General features: G+C 38.2%; 1 protein-coding gene across 2 annotated transcripts in view; it reads right to left on the minus strand.

The window, feature by feature from the left end:
* The window catches only part of DERA (deoxyribose-phosphate aldolase), an 828,148-nt gene that overhangs the window by 535,293 nt on the left and 270,760 nt on the right, over nucleotides 1–22,095 (minus strand). For both annotated transcript variants that reach the window (XM_044088239.1, XM_044088240.1), the window contains exon 5: nucleotides 11,601–11,735. In XM_044088239.1, coding sequence (XP_043944174.1) covers nucleotides 11,601–11,735 — 135 coding nt within the window. The remainder of the gene's footprint in view (nucleotides 1–11,600; nucleotides 11,736–22,095) is intronic.

A 22,095-nucleotide genomic window follows, 5' to 3' on the forward strand; every position in this document is an offset into this window, starting at 1 on the left:
TGATAAGTTGTCCTAGTGACATCCAGGTAACTCCAGATATTGGAATCAAATTAGATTATATTGAAAAAGAACTGTGCAAACTGGATCCAAACAAAGCACAGGGAGGAGAAGGAATTAGTAACAATGACTTGAGAACAATTTAGCAATAACTTACAGTACCATTATATCTATTATTTACTAGGACATATAAATATGGGGAGATTTCTCAAGACTGGAGACATACGCTTATTAAACCTGTCTTTAAGGGAAAGGGGAGTAGAACAAACCCAGAATCATATAGACCCTTAAGTGTACTATGTTGTGGAAAAATAATAGAGAAGGTAACATTGGATAATTTATTGTCAGAACTGGATAGGTTGGGATTTGAAACCATATACCAGCATGCACATGTTGAAAACAGATCTATTATTGCACTACACTGACCTGAATTGACTGAGCTTGGTTTCCCTGATTGTTTTCTTAGCAGCTGGCCTAGTCCAGTTTTTCTGGCTCACAACCTTGTATTACTTTGTGTCTGTCTCTCTCCCCAACCTTGAACCTGCACACCTCTCTGACACTCCTGCTTAATTACAGAGGAATCACAAAACCTGATGTGGAAAGGCACCATCTTTTGGCTTAGCTTTTCTGCCCTTGCTTCACAGGAATCCCCAGTAGTGTAATTGTATATACCATATTCCATTCCTTATTAAATAGTACTCTATTGACTCCTAATTTACTGCAGGTCCCTTTCTAAAACCCCTGGCATAGCTACATTATTTTCCTACTTCTCAGTGAACTGCAGCTCCGTTTTTAAAGAAAAACAGGAAAGAAAAGACCTTTTTTTCTTTATACTCTAGCTTGTCTAATTGCCCTTAAATCTGATTGTTCATCTTCCCCAGACACTGGATTGTACTGGCTGATTGTTTTTTTGTACTTTGTCCCAGGTGTAGCCCCACTCCGTTCACCCTCGCTGCGCTCAGGCTCACTTCGCTCACCTACCCCCCCCATTCCCACCCATATTTCCTTTATACCTAACCACAGGTCCCTACCAACCGTCAAACTCATCACCTTCCTATTAAACAAGCCAACACACACTACAAACTCTCTCCCTACCTTACAACTCCTCTCCAAACTCTCTACCAACTCACTCTATTAAAGCCCTCTCCTCATCTTTAAACATGCCAAACTTGATAATTCCTGTCATACTTCTACCTCCACTGTTCCTCCTGCACAACATAACATCACCTCACACACTCTTAACCCCTATACATAAAGTCCCCACCTACCCTCACCAAAGCTGCTTTTTATCACCCTCAGCAATCCATACTCATCTCTGCATCTATCCTTCCAATGAATATACCACTCCCTAAAATAAAAACTCCTCCTTTCAGCCATAGTACATCTAAGTATAAAACAAAATACTTTCACAACTACTCACAAAAAATGAAAGCTTATGACTTCCCAAGGACTCTGCTCTTGTCAGGTGATACACAGCCAAACATTGGTCCTACCACTATTCCTAACACCCCACAAAATATCACCCCCAATTCTAATCAGCCATCCATACCAAAAAAGATAATCTCCTACTATTCTATCAATACTCAAAGTATGCTAAGCAAACTAAGCCATTTTCATGCCTGGGTATCTCTTCATACCCCAGACATTATTTCTGTCACAGAAACTTGGCTTAAACCTCAAAACCAAAATAAAGACATTCTTCCTCCACATTACAATATACTTCGCCAAGATCACTTAAAGTAAAAAGATGGAGTTGTTGCTTTAGTTTACTCTAACTACCCCACTCTCTCCCTTCCTAAAGAACCAATTCCCTCCTTTACACCTGCTGAAATACTAATAGCAAACCTCAAACCCAATGACTTTACTACCATCACAGTATAGCCATATACATTCCACCAGGGGACAACATCCCCTTAATGGAAAATATACTGTCTTATCTCTCCCTAAATTTCCCTAATGAAACTATCCTTCTTGGGGATATAAACATTAATTGGCATAACCTTAATAATCCAAACCCTCCAGAAAACATAAACCTCCATGGATTTACACAACTAATCTCCAACCTACCCATAGTGACAACTCTCATTCTTCAAGCTCCTTGATAGATTGGATACTTGTTTCTAACCCCAACAAATATCATAACCCTGAAACTCTACCTGATGCCCTGAGCGACCACTCACCTATAAAAGTGCAAAGATACATCACCCACCTCCCCAAACCACACCGGCTTATCATCTGCCGCAAACTTTCAACCTTTAACCCAGACATTTTTAAAACCCTCCTCTCTAGAATTAACTGGAATTTCCTTACTCAGCTCCCACTCAATGACGCAGTAAGTGCCTTCAACTCAACTTTCTTAAATATTTTAAATTCTCTAGCCCCACTGAAAAGTTCGATTAAAAGCAAACATTTCGCCCTAGCTAACTAAAACCATCCATACCCTTATGAAATCCAGAGATAGGGCATGGAAAACGTGTACAAACCAAACTTCCGGCTGACATCCTAAAGTATAAAGAACTTAGAAATCAGGAAAAAAAATTAATAACAAAGACAAAAAAGACTTTTACTGTAATCCCCTTAAAAAATTAAAATCTGATCCCAAAAAATTCTGGAATGCTACAAACAAAATACTACATCCAGGTAACCAAACTTCACCAAACCTATGTCCTGATAAGTCACCTGAAGAAACTGCCAATAACTTCAACACCTACTTTATCAAATCCATTTCCAAACTATTCAACCCCAACCTCTCAAACAACAACAGTTCAAACCTCCCTATACACCCCTCAACCACTAAACTCCTTCTCTCTCAAACCTGTCTCCACTGACTATATCAGAACTCTACTCTCAATGCTCAAACCATGCTCTGTATCAGCAGACAATATTCCTTCTTACTTTCTCTGGATTGCTGCACACTCCCTTGCTATGCCTATATCTATACTAATCAATCACTCCATCTCTGAGTCCAAAGTTCCTTCTATCTGGAAACAGTTTTACACTCTTCCTGTTCATAAAGGAAGCAACTCAACAGAAATACAGACCTATCGCTATCCTCTCCCCTCCCTCCAAAATCCTTGAGAAATGTATACACAATTAAATTATGCATTATCTCTTACAAGAAAAACTTCTCACTCCAGCACAGCATGGCTACTGTCCCAAGCATAGCACAACCAGAGCTCTACTATCACATCTCAACACCTTAGCCTGGGCTAAAGATGATCACAAACTCATACCCTGTCTATTCCTTGACCTTTCTAAGGCTTTTGACACTGTCTCACAAACTCTGCTACTTAGTAAACTTATAGACCTAAACTTCTCCCTTGATTCCATTGCATGAGTCTCTAGCTATCCCTCTGATAGGCTGCAGTCAGTACGATGGGACTCAGCACTATCTACCCCTCTCTCGGTAAGAAATGGTGTTCCCCAAGGTTTCATTCTTGGATCTCTACTCTTAAAGTTCTTCGCCAACCCACTCCACTCCTCTTGTCCTCAGTCTAACATTGTCCAATATGCAGATGACTGCAGTCATAACTATTGCCAATTCCCCCTTAGAACTCCAAACAAATACTCAGACATCTTTCAACTCAGTAGAGACATGGCTCACTAATAATCAGCTCATCCTCAACCCTAAGAAAACAAAATTACTACTCTTTCTACCTAAATCTGAAAACCACATTAAACTTTCTTTCTCAATAAGGTCCCTAAACAATACTCCTATAGAAGTCGAAACTAGCACAAAACTCCTTGGCACTACCATTGACGACCAACTAAAATTCGATCTTCACATTAACAATTGTATCAAAAAACCCACCAAAAGCTAGGACTACTGTACAGGAACAACAAATTCCTAAATACTGAAGCTAGGATTTCTCTTGCCCATGCCTACCTTCTACCATGCTTAACCTATTGTTTTCAAACACTCACAAATCTGAACTCCTCCCTACTTACCAAATTAGAATCAATCTACCACAAAACAGCTAGATATGCAGCTCAACAAACACATAAATCTCACTACTGTCTCTCCCTAAAATATCTGAACTGGCCCAAACTACCTCACCTGTTCCTACAAGCTCCACTCCAAATCATACACTCCATCCTATATCACCATGATTTCTGCCCAAGTCTATCTTCTCTCATCTCTCACTACTCCCCAACCAGACTTCTCCGAAGCTCAACCCAAGACCTACTAAAAATCCAAAAACCCAAATCCAACACAGGTTGTAACTTGTATAGCTACCATCCCTCTACTGTTTGGAACAAACTCTCACTAGAAATAAGGTCCCTGACTCACCCCATACAATTTAAGCTAGCAACCAATGACCACTTTAAAAACACTGGTCCTGCCATTGTACTCACACTCCCTAATTATTACCTACTTTTTACAGTACAGTCAAACTAACTTACTAAAACTTGCCATTAACTACTTCATCCTATGCAACCTCCTAAGCTTCTTCTATACTCTGTTCCCTGATATTCTTATGTATCCTTTTAAGTTTCTGCTACTCTGCATACAAAACCTTATATTTACTCAACTCTCTTTTTAAACCAAAACATACAACTTATTCTACTTTTTTAACATTCTCCTTTTTGTTTATAGTACTGTTTTATGTCAACAATATACATGTATGCAGCTTACGTATTTTAACTACCAAAATTCTCTGTTGCTATTTTTATTGAAATGTATCTGTATTGCTATTTGTATTGCATTGTATATCTTTGGAGCTCTTCTCCCCGGGCCTTCGCTGAAAAAGGGCAATAGCTCAGTTGGACACTCCCGGTCAACAAATGTAAAATAAAATAAATAAATAACCACCTGTAACATGATGTTCTATAACAATATAATAACCACTATGAATGAAAAATTGTGCTGTGATGTAATTTATATTGATTTAACTTCAGCATTTGACAGAGTCATACACAAAACGCTGATCAATACATTAGCACAACTAGGTATTGATGTACTCTTGGTAAGATGGATAGCTGCATGGCTTACAAATAGAACATGGCAAGTATCATACAGCAACTGGACAGGTGAAATCCTTGGTTACAGTCAGGGTGTCCCAAAGGGCTCTGTCCTAGGCCCTTACTTGTTATGATTGTATCTTTCAGACCTAACTTTTTCATCTGAGGTGTTCTACAGTCTATATGCAGACGGACTGAAATTGGGTAAACTAATTACATGTGTTACAGATAAGGCATGTCTGCAAAACAACTTCACTAAATTGACCATTTGGGCACAGGAGAATAATATGCTGATAAATGCATAAAAAACTAAGCATTTGAGATTTGGGAGACATAAATTGAAAGGTGAATATTGAATACAGCATACAGTGGTTGAAAGTGTAGACTCATTTAAGGACCTGGGTACATGGGTAGATTCAGCTATGAGTTTTTCTAATCATATCAACCAATTGGTTAATGATAGTTATAAAACTATAGGTTGTATAACAAGATTTATAAAGTCTAGGAAATCAAAAATAATGAAGTCATTGTTTGTTAGTTACATTACACCCAAACTTGAGTATGGAATAACAAATATGGAAACCCTATAAGAAAACAAGCATGAGTAAACTGGAAAGAGTACAGGGGAAATATACCAACAGCATCCATGGATGTAAACATTTAAGTTATTATGAAAGACTGAAATATATGAACTTATACAGTCTCTCTTACAGACATCTAAGAGGAGATCTTATTCAGGTATATAGGACATTTAGAGACAATTACCTCTGGGAATGTTTGGGGTTATCAAAAAGTACTAGAGAATCATCAGATAACCTATGTAGACGATTCTATAGGAATGAGAAATGTACAAATTGGTTCTCTGACAGAGTAGCTGATGCATGAAACAGACTACCAAATTACATTGAAGCAAGTACTAGTTTAGATATTTTTAAGAACAGCCTGGACACTTATTATGGGAGCAAATATTTTGGTATATTGGCAAGCTAGAAGGGCATTGATGCCTGTGCTTGAAATATTTGTATGTATGTATAGTGGATATAAAAAGTGTACACACCCCTGTTAAAATGCCAGGGTTTTGTGATATAAAAAAATGAGACCACAATAAATAATTTCAAAAAATTTCCCACCTTTAATGTGACCTATAACCTGTACAATTCAATTAAAAAACAAACAAATGTGTTAGGGGAAAAATATTAAAAAAAATAAAAAATGTACAATATGCTGGTTGCATAAGTGTGCACACCCTTAAACTAATAATTTGTTGAGGCATTTTTTGATTTAATTACAACATTCAGTCTTCTTGGGTATACACCTGCCATCAATTAAAGAGACTCTGACTAACCCCAAATAAAGTTCAGCTGTCCTAGTAGGATTTTCCTGACATTTACTCAGTTGCCTGCTACAGCAAAAGTGATTGTATGCAGAGAGCTTACAAAGCATCAAAGGGATCTCATTGTTGAAAGGTATCAGTCAGGAGAAGGGTATAAAAAGTTTCCACAGCATTAAATATACCATGGAACACAGTGAAGTTGAAGACAGTCATCAAAAGTGGAGAAAATATGGGACAACAGTGACGTTGCAAAGAACTGGACATCCCTCCAAAATTGATGAAAAGACAAGATGAAAACTGGTCAGGGAGGCTGCCAAGAGACCTATAACAACACTGAAGGAGCTGCAGGAATTTCTGGCTAGTACTGGTTATGTACTACATGTGAAAACAATCTCCCATATTCTCCATATGTCTGGACTATGGGGTAGGGTTGGAAGCTGAAAGCCTTTTCTTACACAGAAAAACATCCAGGCCCGGCTAAAATTTGCAAAACAATACATGAAGTCACCCGAAAGCATGTGGGAAAATGTGTTATGGTCTGATGAGACCAAGGTTGAAATGTTTGGCCACAATTCCAAAAGGCACGTTTCGTGCAAAACATCAAAAGAACACAATCCCCACAGTGAAGCATTGTGGTGGCAGTTCACCCTTGGCCTGTAGGTCTCTTGGCAGCCTCCCTGACCAGTTTTCATCTTATCTTTTCATCAGTTTTGGAGGGAAGTCCAGTTCTTTGCAACATCACCGTTGTCCCATATTTTCTCCACTTTTTGATGACTGTCTTCACTGTGTTCCATGATTTTTTTGTATCCTTCACCTGACTGATTACCTTTCAACAATGAGATCCCTTTGATGCTTTGTAAGCTCTCTGCACACCATCGCTTTTGTTGTAACAGGCAACTGAGTAAATGTCACAGAAATCCTACTAGGACCACTGAATATTATTTGGGGTTAATCAGTCTCTCTAACTGATGACAGGTGTGTACCCAAGAAGACTGAATGCTGTAAATAAATCAAAGGGTGCTTCAACAAAGTATTAGTTTAAGGGTGTGCATGTACAACAAAGTATTAGTTTAAGGGTGTGCAGACTTATTGTTGCTGTTGTTGTGTCTTTTGGCTTTTTCCGGTTAGGGGTCGCCACAGCGGAACTCCGGTCCGTTAATGATTGGCAGTTGATTTATGCGTGCCGAGTTGCCAGCCCTGACGCACAACCTTCAACGAAGGTACGCCCATTCACGCATGTCTCCACACAGAAGATGCTCTAACTGAGAATGTATGTTTTTTATTTTTTATATTTTTTTTCCCCCTAACAGATTTGTTTGTTTGTTTTTCAATTAAATTGTACAGGTTATAGGTCACATTAAAGGTGAGAAATTTTTGAAATTACAAAAACCTGGCATTTTAACAGGGGTGTGTACACTTTTTATATCCACTGTATGTGTGTGTGTGTGTGTGTGTGTGTGTGGCTGTTCACTTTAGAGGCTGGCTGGCAGTGGTACTAACAACAGAACAAACCAGTCTGATGACCACTACGTGAAATACACCTACACTTTAGTAGATGTGTTACTAAAAAAACTAAAACACTTTGTTTTGTCCCACTGTACTTTGCAGAGGATATCTCTAGCATGAAAGAAGGGTTCATGTGTTTTTAAAACTCTCTCTCTGTGAAACATTAAGTATATGAGGGGTGCACAGACAATGTTTGTAAGTCACAAATTCCTCTAACTGAAGTAACCTCAATCAGAATAAGTTTTCCAGAGCAAAAAGCTTTAACTTTGTTGTAGGGTCCAGTTTTCCATTTCCATCTCAAAATATTTCAATGTAGTTTTCCTGCTCCCAAGGAAAGTATGGTAAAAAGCTGACATATGTTACATTTAATCATGCAGTGTTCTTCACCAAGACAACAAAGGTAATCACAGTGCCTGTCTTGCAATGAAAACTTCTTTCCATGCTTGCATTTTTTAATGCATGGTCCATTTTTTTTTCATTCTTTTTGCCCCCCAATCTATCATCTATCCCTCTTTTGGACAGTTAATTTGCTTTCCATCAGTAGGGCAAGGGTCAGCTCAGTGGTGTCATTATTCAGGCTGCCATTAGAGGTGGTCCATACTGTCCCAGGTTTGACATGCAATGGCTGCGTTAGTAAGGGCAAAGTGGGCATATCACTCACTTCCACAACTGATATAACCTCTCAAGATTGCTCTGTTTCCCTCAAAGCTAGCATTCTCATGTGATCTCCAATTTCCACTGAAGACTCCACTGCAACAATGAGCATTTGGATATGTGCCCTGCTCTTTACCCCTTCCCAAAGAGAGGCACGCTGGTAAAGCCACATCACTCTTCGCTTCCCCACACCAGCTCCAACCAGCACATAATCCTTAGACAAACTCAGGTTGCACGGGACATAGTTAGGGCTTTTTCTCTCTGCACCAGCACTGCTTGCTAAAGCAGGATCAGTCTTAGCAAAAAAAGTACTTCTTTGTCAAGAAGTGAAATCAGATGTCATGAATTAATTCCCTAATTCTACAAAACAAGACACTTTGTGCATCACACACAGCAGATGCCCATATATTTTATTTATCATTTCTTTTTTGATATGGTTGGATTGGTTCCCATTCCTTTTCAGTGGGATGCAGTAATCCATAAATTGTCTACTGAAAAAGAAATTACACAGTTCATGTGATTTCTCATGAGCAGGCAGCCTTATAGCTAGTTTTCTATTCCAGTTCAGAAAGATTTTTTTGGCTCTGAGATAGTTAACGTGTTACTGTTACTGTAGTGTAGTGTGGATTAGGTTAATATCTTTTGCCCTGCAGTTCAATTATGTTCTTGAGCAGTTTAAAAGTATGTGGTGTAGTCTGTTAGTTTTGCCAATAACTTGCTGGTAATGGCATTTTTCATTGGCTAGTAGTATTTTATGGGTTTTTTTCAGTTACTTAAATGTCATTTCTGACAGTTTGTGTGTCTGTGTGTTTGTCAGCGTGTCTGAATTTTGTCGGTGGTATGTACTTTTTCATTTTTTTTTAACTTTACAGTAAATGAGCAAAGTTTTCTTAACTACTGACATGGATAGTGCAATGACAACAGGTAAGATGATAAAAAAAACATCTGTATGTTAAGATCAGATTCATGTTATTATTACTTAGGATAAATATTTTTATTACTACTTTGCGCTAGTCATCAACCTTCTATCCCTGCTCTGTGCATGTCATCAAGCATGTCTCAACCTTCTACACTTCTAAGTCATTACCATACGGCAATCCCAATTTCCACAGAAATAATATCCACATCAGACAACTAAATTTATAACTAACAAGAAACAAATTAAACAATGTAGTCAACAAATATATAAATACAATCACAACCACACTAGACAAATGCAAAATGGTAATACCCCAAAATTAGACCCAGAATATAAAAATCTACTAACCACCTAAGCACAGAACTGAACTACACCATTAACATATTACCATGACAACATTAATAAAGGAATACCACAGAATTAAAATACTATTTAAAAAAAAGTGAAAAACTTACCACAGTACTATAGTAGGAAAAAACACAAAAAAAGAGAATCTAGTCATAAAAAAATATGTCCAAAACAGTAGCAAGTGTGGGGCAAAGGGGCAGCTGTCCCAGGTGCAAGCTGTTGGAAGGTACAATCGGCACTGTAGATGCCGATCAGTTCCAGCAAGTCACTGGTACAATTACTGCTGCTGGACATGACTGCTGATCATTCCTTACAAGACTGCAAGCAGGATCGGTAATCATTTAAGCAGTCACAACCTCAATTCTGGGTGCTGAAATTATTTCAGAGACTGTTCACAGAGTGTGTGTGTGTGTGTGTTGTAGGAACTGCAGCAAAGGCTATGCTCAGGGTACTCTTTGCCTTTGCAGGTTGGTGCCCACAGCATGCATAAATGTGAGATCACTGGGCACCTTTCTAAGAAGACGTGTGAGCACTTCTCCTCAATTAGGCAGATGACCAGCAGACAACACTGGATATTATTCACTATTCATGCTCACAGTGTTAGGCTAGAAGTGCTAAAATGTACTGTTCAGCCAATCGTAACTAACTGCATCACACATTCAGCTGTATCCTTGCCAATATGGAGTCCCTTGTCTGCTATCTTTTGAAACACTCCATCTTTTGCTTACAGTCATCTTTGTGAATCTAACATGTTCTACATTCAGAACTATGTCACTATCAAGTGAGTTACTGTCCTACACAGCCTGGCTCCCACTATTCTTAAATGTACTACACATATGACTTCTGAGTTGTTGTTATACAACTCCTATAAATAATGTCTAGCTACAAGTTGTTCAACAACTTTTTGTTTTATAACTGCTTTAAATAACAAAATGCAAAGTTGCTCTATCCAGCTTTTGTAAATAATATCTTATACTGCCTTAAGGCTTAGGTCATGCTTGAAAAGGGTCTTCAATCTACTGCACCTACCCAGTTAACAAATCTAAAAATAAATAATAAAATGATGGTCGGTCATCCCTAAACACGATAACGTTGCTTAAGACAATCACGGATTCTGCATATACCACAATAAGTTAACAGACTTTGTTTTAATCAACAGCACATAAAAAAGGGGGGTGGACTGAACAAATCTATAGACTGTTCTGTTATCACAATCTACCATGTTAATTCATGAGCTTTATTAATCACTTCTTCCTGTGTGGGAAAATTTGCTGTCATGAGTGATAGTTAACAGAATTAATGGTAAAAGATCTAAAGCATATGGGTTAAGGACAGCAATTAACGAAAGAACTAAAGTTTGACTGGCAACAGCTCGACATCTCATTGTCAGATGAACCACCACTTTTGAGAATAAATTGAGATATTTCATCGGAGCAAATGAAGGAAATACTGAAGAAACTTTCTACTCTGTGCATGCTGGGTCTAACATCTCTAAAAGTTAAGAACACTACTCAAGGGCTTTTAACCATCTAGCAAATGCAGATGACACAGAGGATGGTATAAAGATATACCGTATATTAAATGCGATTTGGCGAGAGCTGCAATCTTTTTAACATTGTTGATTTTTACAGAACTTAGTTTGTAAAAGTTGTTTTTACAAAGTAAGGCAGTATGATCTAGACAATAAAGTTGCATAGGTGTGTTTAACTTCAGGGGTCGTGTTGAAATTAGGACTTGAGTCTTTAACAGTCTTACAGTCACACATAAAACTCTAAACATATAAATACTAAAACCCAGTGTTCTGGTCTGAACTACAACCTGATACACGCCAATGTCAGTTTGGACTTATTTGCCAATGCAAGAGATTCATAAACTGCTCACCTTCCCACTGGCCTGTGAGTGCTAAAGTTCGATTGATTACAATGTCAATTTCTGTTGCTCCGTCTTCCACAGCCATTTTGACTTCCTCCAACCTTGTCTTCAGTGGAGTCTGTCCTGCTGGAAATCCTGTGGCCACTATATTTAAGGAAAAAAATTCAAAATATTGTCAGAGGCCAAGTTTCTATTTTACATTTATTACACACCAATCTTCCCCACCATCACAGGTTTAGACTCGTATCATCCCATTCACATGACCACCTGCACCAGGTAACGCAGTCACTAAAGTCGGTTATGCTTGCTCCATTAGTCTTGCATTCCCAAATATCCACAAATGGAGAATGTCGAAACTTGAGCAAATAAAGCCTTTTCACATGGTCCTGATATTAATTTCCCCAATCCAAACCAATTCCACTAAAGTCTACATATTTTTTGACAGATCATTTCCATTAAATAATTGGCACTTCTTTGTTCACTGCTCTCAGAAAAATAAATGTTTGTGCTACTCTGACCTAAAAATCATTCTCCTTCATGCAGTTTTGAGACTACAACACAACTTAAAATGCAGTATTAGTGATCCTGTACAGTTTTTCAAGTCTTGAAAACCATGTTTATTGCATTTTCAGCACTAAGTAAGTTGTCAAAGTTCAGAGTAATTCAATACAAGATGCATGCAGAAGTACCTTACAAATACAGAAAATACTAAACTGAGAGAGAATGGCTCAGGCAATACAAATATCAAATGACAACAAGGAAATAAGAAACACGTTTACACAAACGGTAGCTTCTGCCTGTACTTCACTTGCTAAGTACAACAGTAATCATGTAGCAGTAAAAGTGCTTTTTCATGTTGCATAGTAAGTCTTATCATTTACATGAGAAATGCATACCCAGATTTGCTTGTTATTCTGCTTTAATCACTTAACTTATACATAAAATAAAAACAATGACAATATTTAAATAAAAATAGGAAAATAATAAAGCATGCACGAAACTCTCAGAAATGACTGTTATGACCAAATAATGATTATGTTATGATTTCAACGGTTACGATTTTACTCCTTAACTTTAGAATAACCACCTCTACTTCAGAAAGAACACTAACATAAACAGACTACCTCTTCCATTTAAGGTAGAAGATAAATGTTTATGACACATAAAATGCGCTATATGAAAAGCAACATATCTTCTTGTTATCATTAAATGAACACCACAAATTTTTAAATTCACAGGTAAGTGGCTATCAAAAGAATAAAAAAAAAAAGAAAATTTACATATGATGTACAAAACTTGATTATAAATCTGTCTAAAGAAATAACCAGACACAGTTTTTAGTATACATCTCAAGAATATAAAATGACTAAATGATAAAAAGATAACTGTAATAAAGCTAGCATTCCTAAGCCTATGAATGAATTTAATCTGAACCTTGAGATCTGCAGCTTTAAAAGGAACTCTGGAAGGTAGACTAATACAAGAGTAAATGCAGACTGTCAGCAGGTAAGGATCACCCGGTCTCAGTAGTCTATTTTCTAACTTAAACCCACACGAGACTACAGTTCAGCACACAGCTGTATTGGGTTGGCCCAAATTTATTGTTTTAGAGACATTTACCCTAGGATTCAGAAACATCTTCACCACTCGAATAAAATGCCTACTGCAAAATAGGTTAATTTACTCAATGGTGAGAAAATGCAATTTACAGACAGCTATAGACTCAATGAGAAAGACCTCATTAGCACACCTCTAAATTAAGTTTTTAAAAATTGATGTTGTCAGACCTGACAGTGTTTTCCCCTGGAAGCCCATGCTTCAAATTTCAAAGACAACTCCACCTACACACACACTTATACACAGAGCAATTCCCTATCTAATGCCCCTAATTTAACCACCTAGGTAGAAACACATACACACATATGCTCACACTCACCCAGCTTCATTTATGCCCCTACAGATACAAATCCAGACACTAACACTCCCCATCCCATAGCTTCACTGAAATTACCTGTACTGCAACTTCTTCCATAAATGTGAAGGGGTGACCGGTCTTTTGACAGCATTCACTTTCTCCTCCAACAGTGACACTTTATGCACTGCTCAGCAGATTAACTACAGAGATGCTGGTATTTCTGGGGGACAGCACATGACTTAGCACCTGCTGCTACCCTGGATTGCAACAACAGCATGCACCTCTACCAGTGAGACCGCCCTCCATGTTGAGGCTCCTTCTAATGGGAAATCTCAGTGGTAGGGATTAATGCAAGAGGGGCATTACCTGTTTTAAGGTTTTCCAGTCAAAGAAAGCCATTCTAAATGACAAGCTTAATGTGGAAACCATGTACTAGAATAACTCCTCTTTTTGCTTTTCCCACCACCGTGAGGACGCTGAATTAATCACCTTATATGTGTTCCACAGCTTTTCTAGTCAGTATCTCTAAAAATTTTTTTTTTTTATTTAAAAGGCAGAACATTCTGTTCCTTTACTTAGCTCACCCTATTGCTGTTGGAAGTTTAGCCATTTATACATACAAGATACTCACCCATCTAGCATGATTGTCTAATTCTGACAAATGTATAGCTTATTAATCTTAACAGTTTAATAAAATGTAATGAGCTAGTCATAGCATATCTCCATTTCTTAAAGTAATTCATCAAACTTAGTACATTTCAAGTGCTGTCTTGTGCAGGATGGACCAAGTCTATAGTGTGCATGCGCACACTGACTAGCTGTCATTTCCCTCCCATCCTACCAGTGTTCAACAATTTATAACATTCCACATCCCTTCCCACTGTCCATGCAAGGATGTCCACTACACCTACACAGTGAAGATAATTTAATAATTACACATGCATACCACTGACAGCTTGGTACTCAAGTACAGATCTTCTGCTACCAAAAGTATACCATTCGAGTCTACTCTTTAAATAATTATATGCCATATCTTCAGCATTAGGAACACTTCAGATAGCTAATCTCTCATTTTCAATCTCTTAATAATGAGTGTGCTGTCTTGATATTACCCGTACACATTGCTACAAAAAAAAAAAAACATACGAACACAGAATAAAACAAAGTTCATGAAAACTCTACTCATTTACACCATCATACCAACATAATCCTTTGCAACAGCTCCTGTCACTATTTATCACATCCCAGTAATTTTCTTACCTTTAAAGCAAACACATTCTTAACACAAATAACATCAGTAGCAGTTACCATAACTCTAACATATCCAACTTCATCCATTAACAACTTTTCCCATTTTCTCACTGTAGCTCTTTTAATTACATACAAAATATTCTCAAAAAATAGTGCCACTACATGATAAATTGAAACACACACTGCTACTTCTGCATCTACCTACCATTTGCAAATGTAATTCCCTGCAGATATGTACAACCAAACTTCAGAGCTAAACTCTCAAAATACAGCTAATCTCCCAACATTAAAGTCCACTCTAGGATACCTCCCATGGTCTAAAACTATGTCACATTAGCGCTAGAAAGGTATGCTGTAAGAAAACTGACTTATACAGCAGGATGGACTTTTATAAACTTGACATAATATGCATTACAGAGGCATGTCTCAAAGCAAATATAGCAGAGGGAAAACTTCTTCCTCCAGGATCAAAATAATCAGAGAAGATAGAATCTTCAAAAAAGCAGGTGGAACAGCTACATTATATTCAAGCCATTTAAAGTTAACAAGGTCTCCTCTTACTACCCAAACATTTGACAATTCTGAAACTTTTCTTGTAGAGGTCAGAGCAATCAGTAAAACTGTTTTTCATGTTAAGGGCCTCAATTCAGCAGGATGAGCTGGTTCAAATAGAGCAAGTGTTAGCTTCTCTAACACTAAATTAAGATCCCAAGAAAGAGCCAACAGTTTTCTTGGAGGTCTCTTACACAATACCCCTTTCAAAAAAAATTTGATGCGAAAATGCACTGAAAGAGGAGGATCCATGTACAGATATGAGGAGGCGTAGCAATAGTATTCCAAAATCACCTCACTATAGAACAATTTGAGTGCAGTTCCCAAGATGTCAAATATGTAGAATTAATTCTAGACAAATTAAAACTCAACTCCAACAAACAAACAATTTTAGGTGGCTATATCTCACAAGGCAATAACACTGCTATACTAGAAAGCCTACAAAACTGGATGTCAACCTCCCTTCCCCAAGAGACTATACTATTAGCAGTCTTTAATACTGACTGGTCTGACTGCTCCAGCCATAATACCACTACCTACATTAACCTCCATGGGTTCACCCAAATTATATCTGCCCCCACCAGAATTGACAAAATATCCAAACACCAGCCCATCTTAGAATAGATTCTGCTATCTGACCCCACTCTTGCACAGCAATCAGGCTGTCTTACCTGACAGTCTAAGCGACCATCAACCAACTTACCTAATTAGGAACCGATCCCACCACACTAACTAACCCATCCTCACAGTTGTGCGCAACAAAAAGACTTTCAGAGCTAATGACCTAAACAATGCACTAAAATGCTGTAATTGGACACCCCTAAAACATCTCTCTCTAGACGAAGCCATACAGTACTTTAACTCAACCTCCCTAGAAATCTTAAACTGTCATGCTCCCCTCCAGAACCATTAGAATCAAAACTAACTATGCCCCTTGGTTAACAAAAGATACTAAAACTATAATGAAAGAAAGGGACAAAGCCTGGGTACAATTTCACAAACATAAAACCACTACCCTGAAACAAATCTACCAAGAAAGGCAATAAAGACAAAAAACAAATCAAACTTGACACAACTAACTCCTATACAACCATGCAGGAAAAATATGCACACAACCCTCCAAAATTCTGGGCCACAATTAATAGTTTACTACACCCAGGTAAATCCACCACTCCTTCCCCTGTACTACCAAGCAACCATGAAAACATTCCCACCCAATTTAACAAATACTTTGCCAAAGTAGAATTAATTCTAGCCAAGCCCTAGCCAACACCCAAACCAATACTAGTACCCCCATACCAACAGTCACCCCTACTCATCTCGGTACAAAAAACAACTTCTCCAGCTTTTCCCTGCACCCAGTACCTACTAATACAATCGGCAAACTTCTCAAACCAATCACACTGGCAGCTGATAATCTGCCAGCAGATTTCCTTCAGATAACAGCAGAAGCTATAGCCTATCCTCTGTCCATTCTCATAAATAGGTCAATATTAGAATATAAAATACCTCACTCATTGAAAATATCACATATTATACCACCGCACAAAGGAGGTAACTCCCTTGAGCTTACCAACTACTGCCTGATTGCAATTTTATCACCTCAATCAAAAATATTAGAGAGAATAATTCACTCTCAACTAATGCACTACCTCCTAAAAAATGACTTACTATCTAAATCCCAGCATGGCTTCAGACCTTCCCATAGCACCACCACAACACTACTTTCATTTCCCAACATTGTCAATCACCATAGAAACAAAGGACTATTTGTATCCTCTGTATTCTTAAACTTATCCAAAGCCTTTAAAATGGTTAGCCATTGTATGCTTCTAGAAACTATCTACCCTTAACATAAGCTCCTCCACCATATCATGATTCAACAACTATTTATCAGACGGTCAGCAGGCAGTTCTATGGCAAGACCAACTGTCCCCCCTAGGAGTCCCCCAAGGGTACATCCTTGGTCCTTTGCTGTTCTCACTATTTACAAACCAGATAGCTTCATCCTCACTCTCTGCCTCAGTAGTGCAATACGCAAATGACACCACCATTATATGTGCTGCCCCTACACTAAATGAGCTACTCACCATAATTCAAAATAACTTTAGCTGAAGCATGGTTCACTAACATAAAACTTATTCTTAACCCCCCCCCCCCCAAAAAAAAAAACTGATTCTCTTCAGCCCTGGTAGATCCCCTCCTCTAAATAATGATTTTATCATCAAATCTAAACATAATATACAAATCTCCCCAACACCACACACAAAACTGCAAGGTGTTGAAAGTGACTGTAATCTGAAATTCGACATACACATACCCCAAACAATCAGGAAAGTCAACAAAAAGCTTGGTCTCCTTTACAGGAACTGACAATTCATGGCTAAGCATACCAAAGCCGGTACGGCAAGGACTCATCTCTTATCTACCCTCCTTTATGCCTCCCCTATCTTAACCAGCCTTCATCACACCAAACTGAACAAAATGTAATCTTGTTACAACAAGATTGCCAAGTCTGCTACCGATGCCTCTCATAGATCCCATCACTGCCTAGCTTTCAAGCAACTTAACTGGCTTGAGTTACCACAACTACTGCTACTGAAACAACTCTCAATGGCACACAAGCTCTACCACCTACCAAACAAAACCCCAGCACTTCAGTATCTAATTCACCCCTCCACCACCACCAGAGCACTAAGATCTAGTAATAGTAATCAAAAGCTCATAAATGTCATCAAGCATAAGAATGATGCTTGAAAATCTCTCTTTGCCTGCACTATTGCCAAAATCTGGAATTCATTCCCAAGCCAGTTAACTTCTACCTCCTCTGCTTTCCAATTTAAAAAACTCCTCAAAACCCACTATTTAAATAACTGGCTTTGCTCATGCTACTCCCCAGGTTAATCCATGCCACTGCACTGTTGTATGGAGTCTACTAAGGATCAACTTTTTGTCCCTCTCTCCCATAGTATACTTATTTATCCAATGAGAAGTCCTTCACAGCACTGGTCGACTTGTTCAACCAATGTTATGTTCTGAAAGAACTAACCATCAAAAAAAATGCAACTCTTTAAAGTTCATTTTTGTATGATTTGCTACAGAAATTACTTTCAATTAAAAATGTTTAGTCTTTGCTTATGCACACTTGCCTGTATTCTTAATATGTATGCTCATATGTCTCTGGTTTTACTCACTCTTATGTACTGCACTATTATTTGCAACTCCCAAATGTTCAGTTTTGTAGGATTTACTATAGATATGACTTAAAATTAGAATTTGTTAATCTTTGTATCTTTGGTTTTATTTTCTTTTATGAACTGTACTGTTACTTGGAGCTTTTCTCCCCGGGCCTCCGCTGAAAATAGACCTGTTCCAGTCGGACTTTCCAGGTAAACAAATGTAAAATAAAATAAACCTTGACAAGCAGTAAGACAGACCACAGGAAAGTAATTCACACATACTGCAAAACCACAGAAATACTAGGCCTGAATGGGATGGCATGAACTAGAAAACTTTTTCCATTTGCTTATATTTGATTGTCTAGTACCAGGTTTATTTGCCTCCATTAGTACCTGCTGCATGCCCTGAGTAAACCAGTGCCTAAAAGGTATTAATACCCTATCACCCAAGCAGTCAGCTGAAGTTGTTTGGTGATGGGATGTATCCAAACACCCTTGTTCTTATGTGAGTAGATTCAGTCTGTGAAGAAGAAAGGAGAAACACTGTCATCTAGGCCAGAAGGAAGTCACCACAATGATTTGGGGGGATTCCTTATGAATGTATAAAAGTGCCCTGGAAAACAGTTTAAAAGGTGGAAAGGTGAACATAAACATTTCTGTCCAAGGAAAAGAAAAGCCACCTGTCTTCCAGATCTGCCTGCATGGAGTTCTGGAGCAGACTTTTGCCGGCTTAATGTTCAGCAAGGAGGCAAAAAGGTTAAGAAACTCTCCACAGACAGATCAAATCTTGGAAACACCTCTGATCCAGTTTCCATTTGTGTGGGTTTACCTTTGTCCTGCACAGCTTATCTGCCACACAATTTTGCTTTGATGGAATGTAGGATGCCTCTAGAGTGAGAGAGTACTGTAAGCAATATTACACATTAACATGGCTAGTCTGCGTAGGGGGTAAGATCTGGTTCCACTGTGTTTATGTACCACATCACTGTAGTACTGTTTTAACAACCTGAAGAGGCCCTGGGAACCAATGGTGATTCAGAGAGCTGAATGCCTTGATAAGGGTAAGCGTCTCTTTTATGTTTATGTGCTTGGATCTGTCTTTCGGCCAGACACTTTGCACTTTTACTCCCCTTAAAATTGCTCCCCAAGCAAAGTCCAAGGCGTCAGCAGTCAGTGAGTGTTTTGGAGCAGGAGAGGAGAAGCAGAGACCTTGTTTCAGAAATATTTGATGTCTCCACCAAGCAATTTATCTTCTCACAAATCCTAGAACTGGAATCTGAAAGATAATGGTTGATGGTGCTGAGACCAGACCCAGAATCCTGAGGTATTTCCTCGCAGTAACCAAAGTCTGAGTGGAAAACCTCTGGAACAGATCTAAATATAGATCTATTTTTTTCACCTGTTAAACCAAAGCTCTTTGTACTTAGGTATCTAGTAGACATCACATGAATACAATGTTGTGTGATGGAGTCAAAATAGAATTCTGAATGCTCTTTTGGAATCTAGGCCTGCATAGGAGGATCTATCACCCAAGTGAGAAACTCCTGGCACTTTGAAAAAGACTCTGCAAAGGCAACCAATTCATCTAAATGTGGAAAATTTGGTAGTCTGTAGCCTGCAATCGACTATTATGACAGGAGTTAGGCACTTTGTGAAGACTCTTGGAGTAATGGATAGCCCAAAGGGTAAGACAGAAAAATGATAATGTGATCCAGACACACAAAAACTTCTAAAAACTGGATAAATAGGAATGTGATGATATGCCTTTTTTAAATCTAAAGTTATCAAAAATCTCGAATGAGGAAGAAGAGTTAACAGTTTGAGATGTGAAATAATTTTGAACTTGAGCACCATCACATGCTAGTTTGAGAAAGAAAGATACAGAACTGGTCTCCAGACATTTTCTTTCTTTGGCATTAAAAACATTCTTGTATAAAATCCTTTTTTCAACTGGGCAGAAGAAGCTGTTATTGCCCCTGAAACAGCATATGCTATAGAACAGGAGGAAACAAGAAGATTTTGTTCTGGCGGATGTGGGATAACTCCCTGGAAAGTTGGAATTTCAACCTACTGCTATTGTAACCTTCCTGAATCAGCATCAGAACCCATTTGTCTGAAACAATCTGTTGCCGAAGAAAGAAGTAAGGGACTGCCAGGACTTGAAGGGGACAACAAGGTCCCTTATATAGTCATTCTGCCTTATCTGACTGTCCTTTGATCTCAGAAAGGGAGTCCTGCTTTCATTTTGGAACCTCTCTGCCATTGCTTTTTGGCTATCCACTTGCCAGCATTTTGCTGAGAATTATGTTATTTATTTTATTCATTTATGCATTTTGCCAGAATTAAATTAGTGAACCAAAAATCCCTGGGAAAACTTAGAGAAAGAGAGCAGAAAAATCTGAGAAATTCCCTGAATCAGTTTACCTCTCTCATCACATTTTCTGATAGCCTCTGCAGCACAGGGTCCAAAAATCAAGTCTCCAACCAAAGAAGAATTTAAAATCTATTTTTTTACGTCTTCTGGGAGGTTCTGAGAACGCACCCAGGCAAACCTCCTCAATACAACACCAGTGTCCACAGCATACATACATATATATATATATATATATATATATATATATATATATATATATACAGTGGATATAAAAAATATACACACCCTTGTTAAAATTCCAGGTTTTTGTGATATAAAACAAAATGAGACCACAATAAATCATTTCAAAACTTTTCTCATCTTTAATGTGACCTATAACCTGTACAGTTCAATTAAAAAACAACCCTGTTAGGGGAAAAATATAAAAAATAAAAAACGTACGATAAGCTAAATGCATAAGTGTGCACACCCTTAAACTAATACTTTGTTGAAGCACCTTTTGATTTAATTACAGCATTCAGTCTTCTTGTGTAGCAGTCTATCAGCATGGCACATCTTGACTTGGCAATATTTGCCCACTCTTCTTGCAAAAGCGCTCCAAATCTGTCAGATTGCAATGGCATCTCTTGTTTACAGCCCTCTTCAGGTCACCTCACAGATTTTCTATTGGATTTAGGTCTGGGCTCTGGCTGGGCCATTCCAAAACTTCTTCTGGTGAAGCCATTCTTTTGTTGATTTGGATGTATGCTTGGGGTCACTGTTGTGTTGAAAGGTGAAATTCCTCTTTATCTTCAGCTTTCTAGCAGATGCCTGAAGGTTTTGGGCCAAAAGTGACTGGTATTTGGAACTGTTCACAATTCCTTCCACCTTGACTAAAGCCCCAGTTCCAGCTGAAGAAAAGCAACTCCAAAGAAAGATACTGCCACCACCATGCTTCATCACGGGAATGGTGTTCTTTTGGTGATGCAAAGTGTTGTTTTTGCGCCAAACGTACCTTTTGGAATTGTGACCAAAAGTTTAACCTTGGTGTCATCAGACCATAACACATTTTCCCACATGCCTCTGGGAGACTATGTATTTTTTGCAAATTTTACCCAGGCCTGAATGTTTTTCTGTATAAGAAAAGGCTTCTGTCTTGCAACCCTACCCCATAATCCAGATATATGGAGAATACGGGTGATTGTTGTCACATGCAGTACACAACCAGTACTTGCCAGAAATTCCAGCAGCTCC

The sequence above is a fragment of the Protopterus annectens genome, chromosome 11.part0 (assembly GCF_019279795.1).
Source record: "Protopterus annectens isolate FY-2018-M chromosome 11.part0, PAN1.0, whole genome shotgun sequence".
NCBI lineage: Eukaryota > Metazoa > Chordata > Ceratodontiformes > Protopteridae > Protopterus > Protopterus annectens.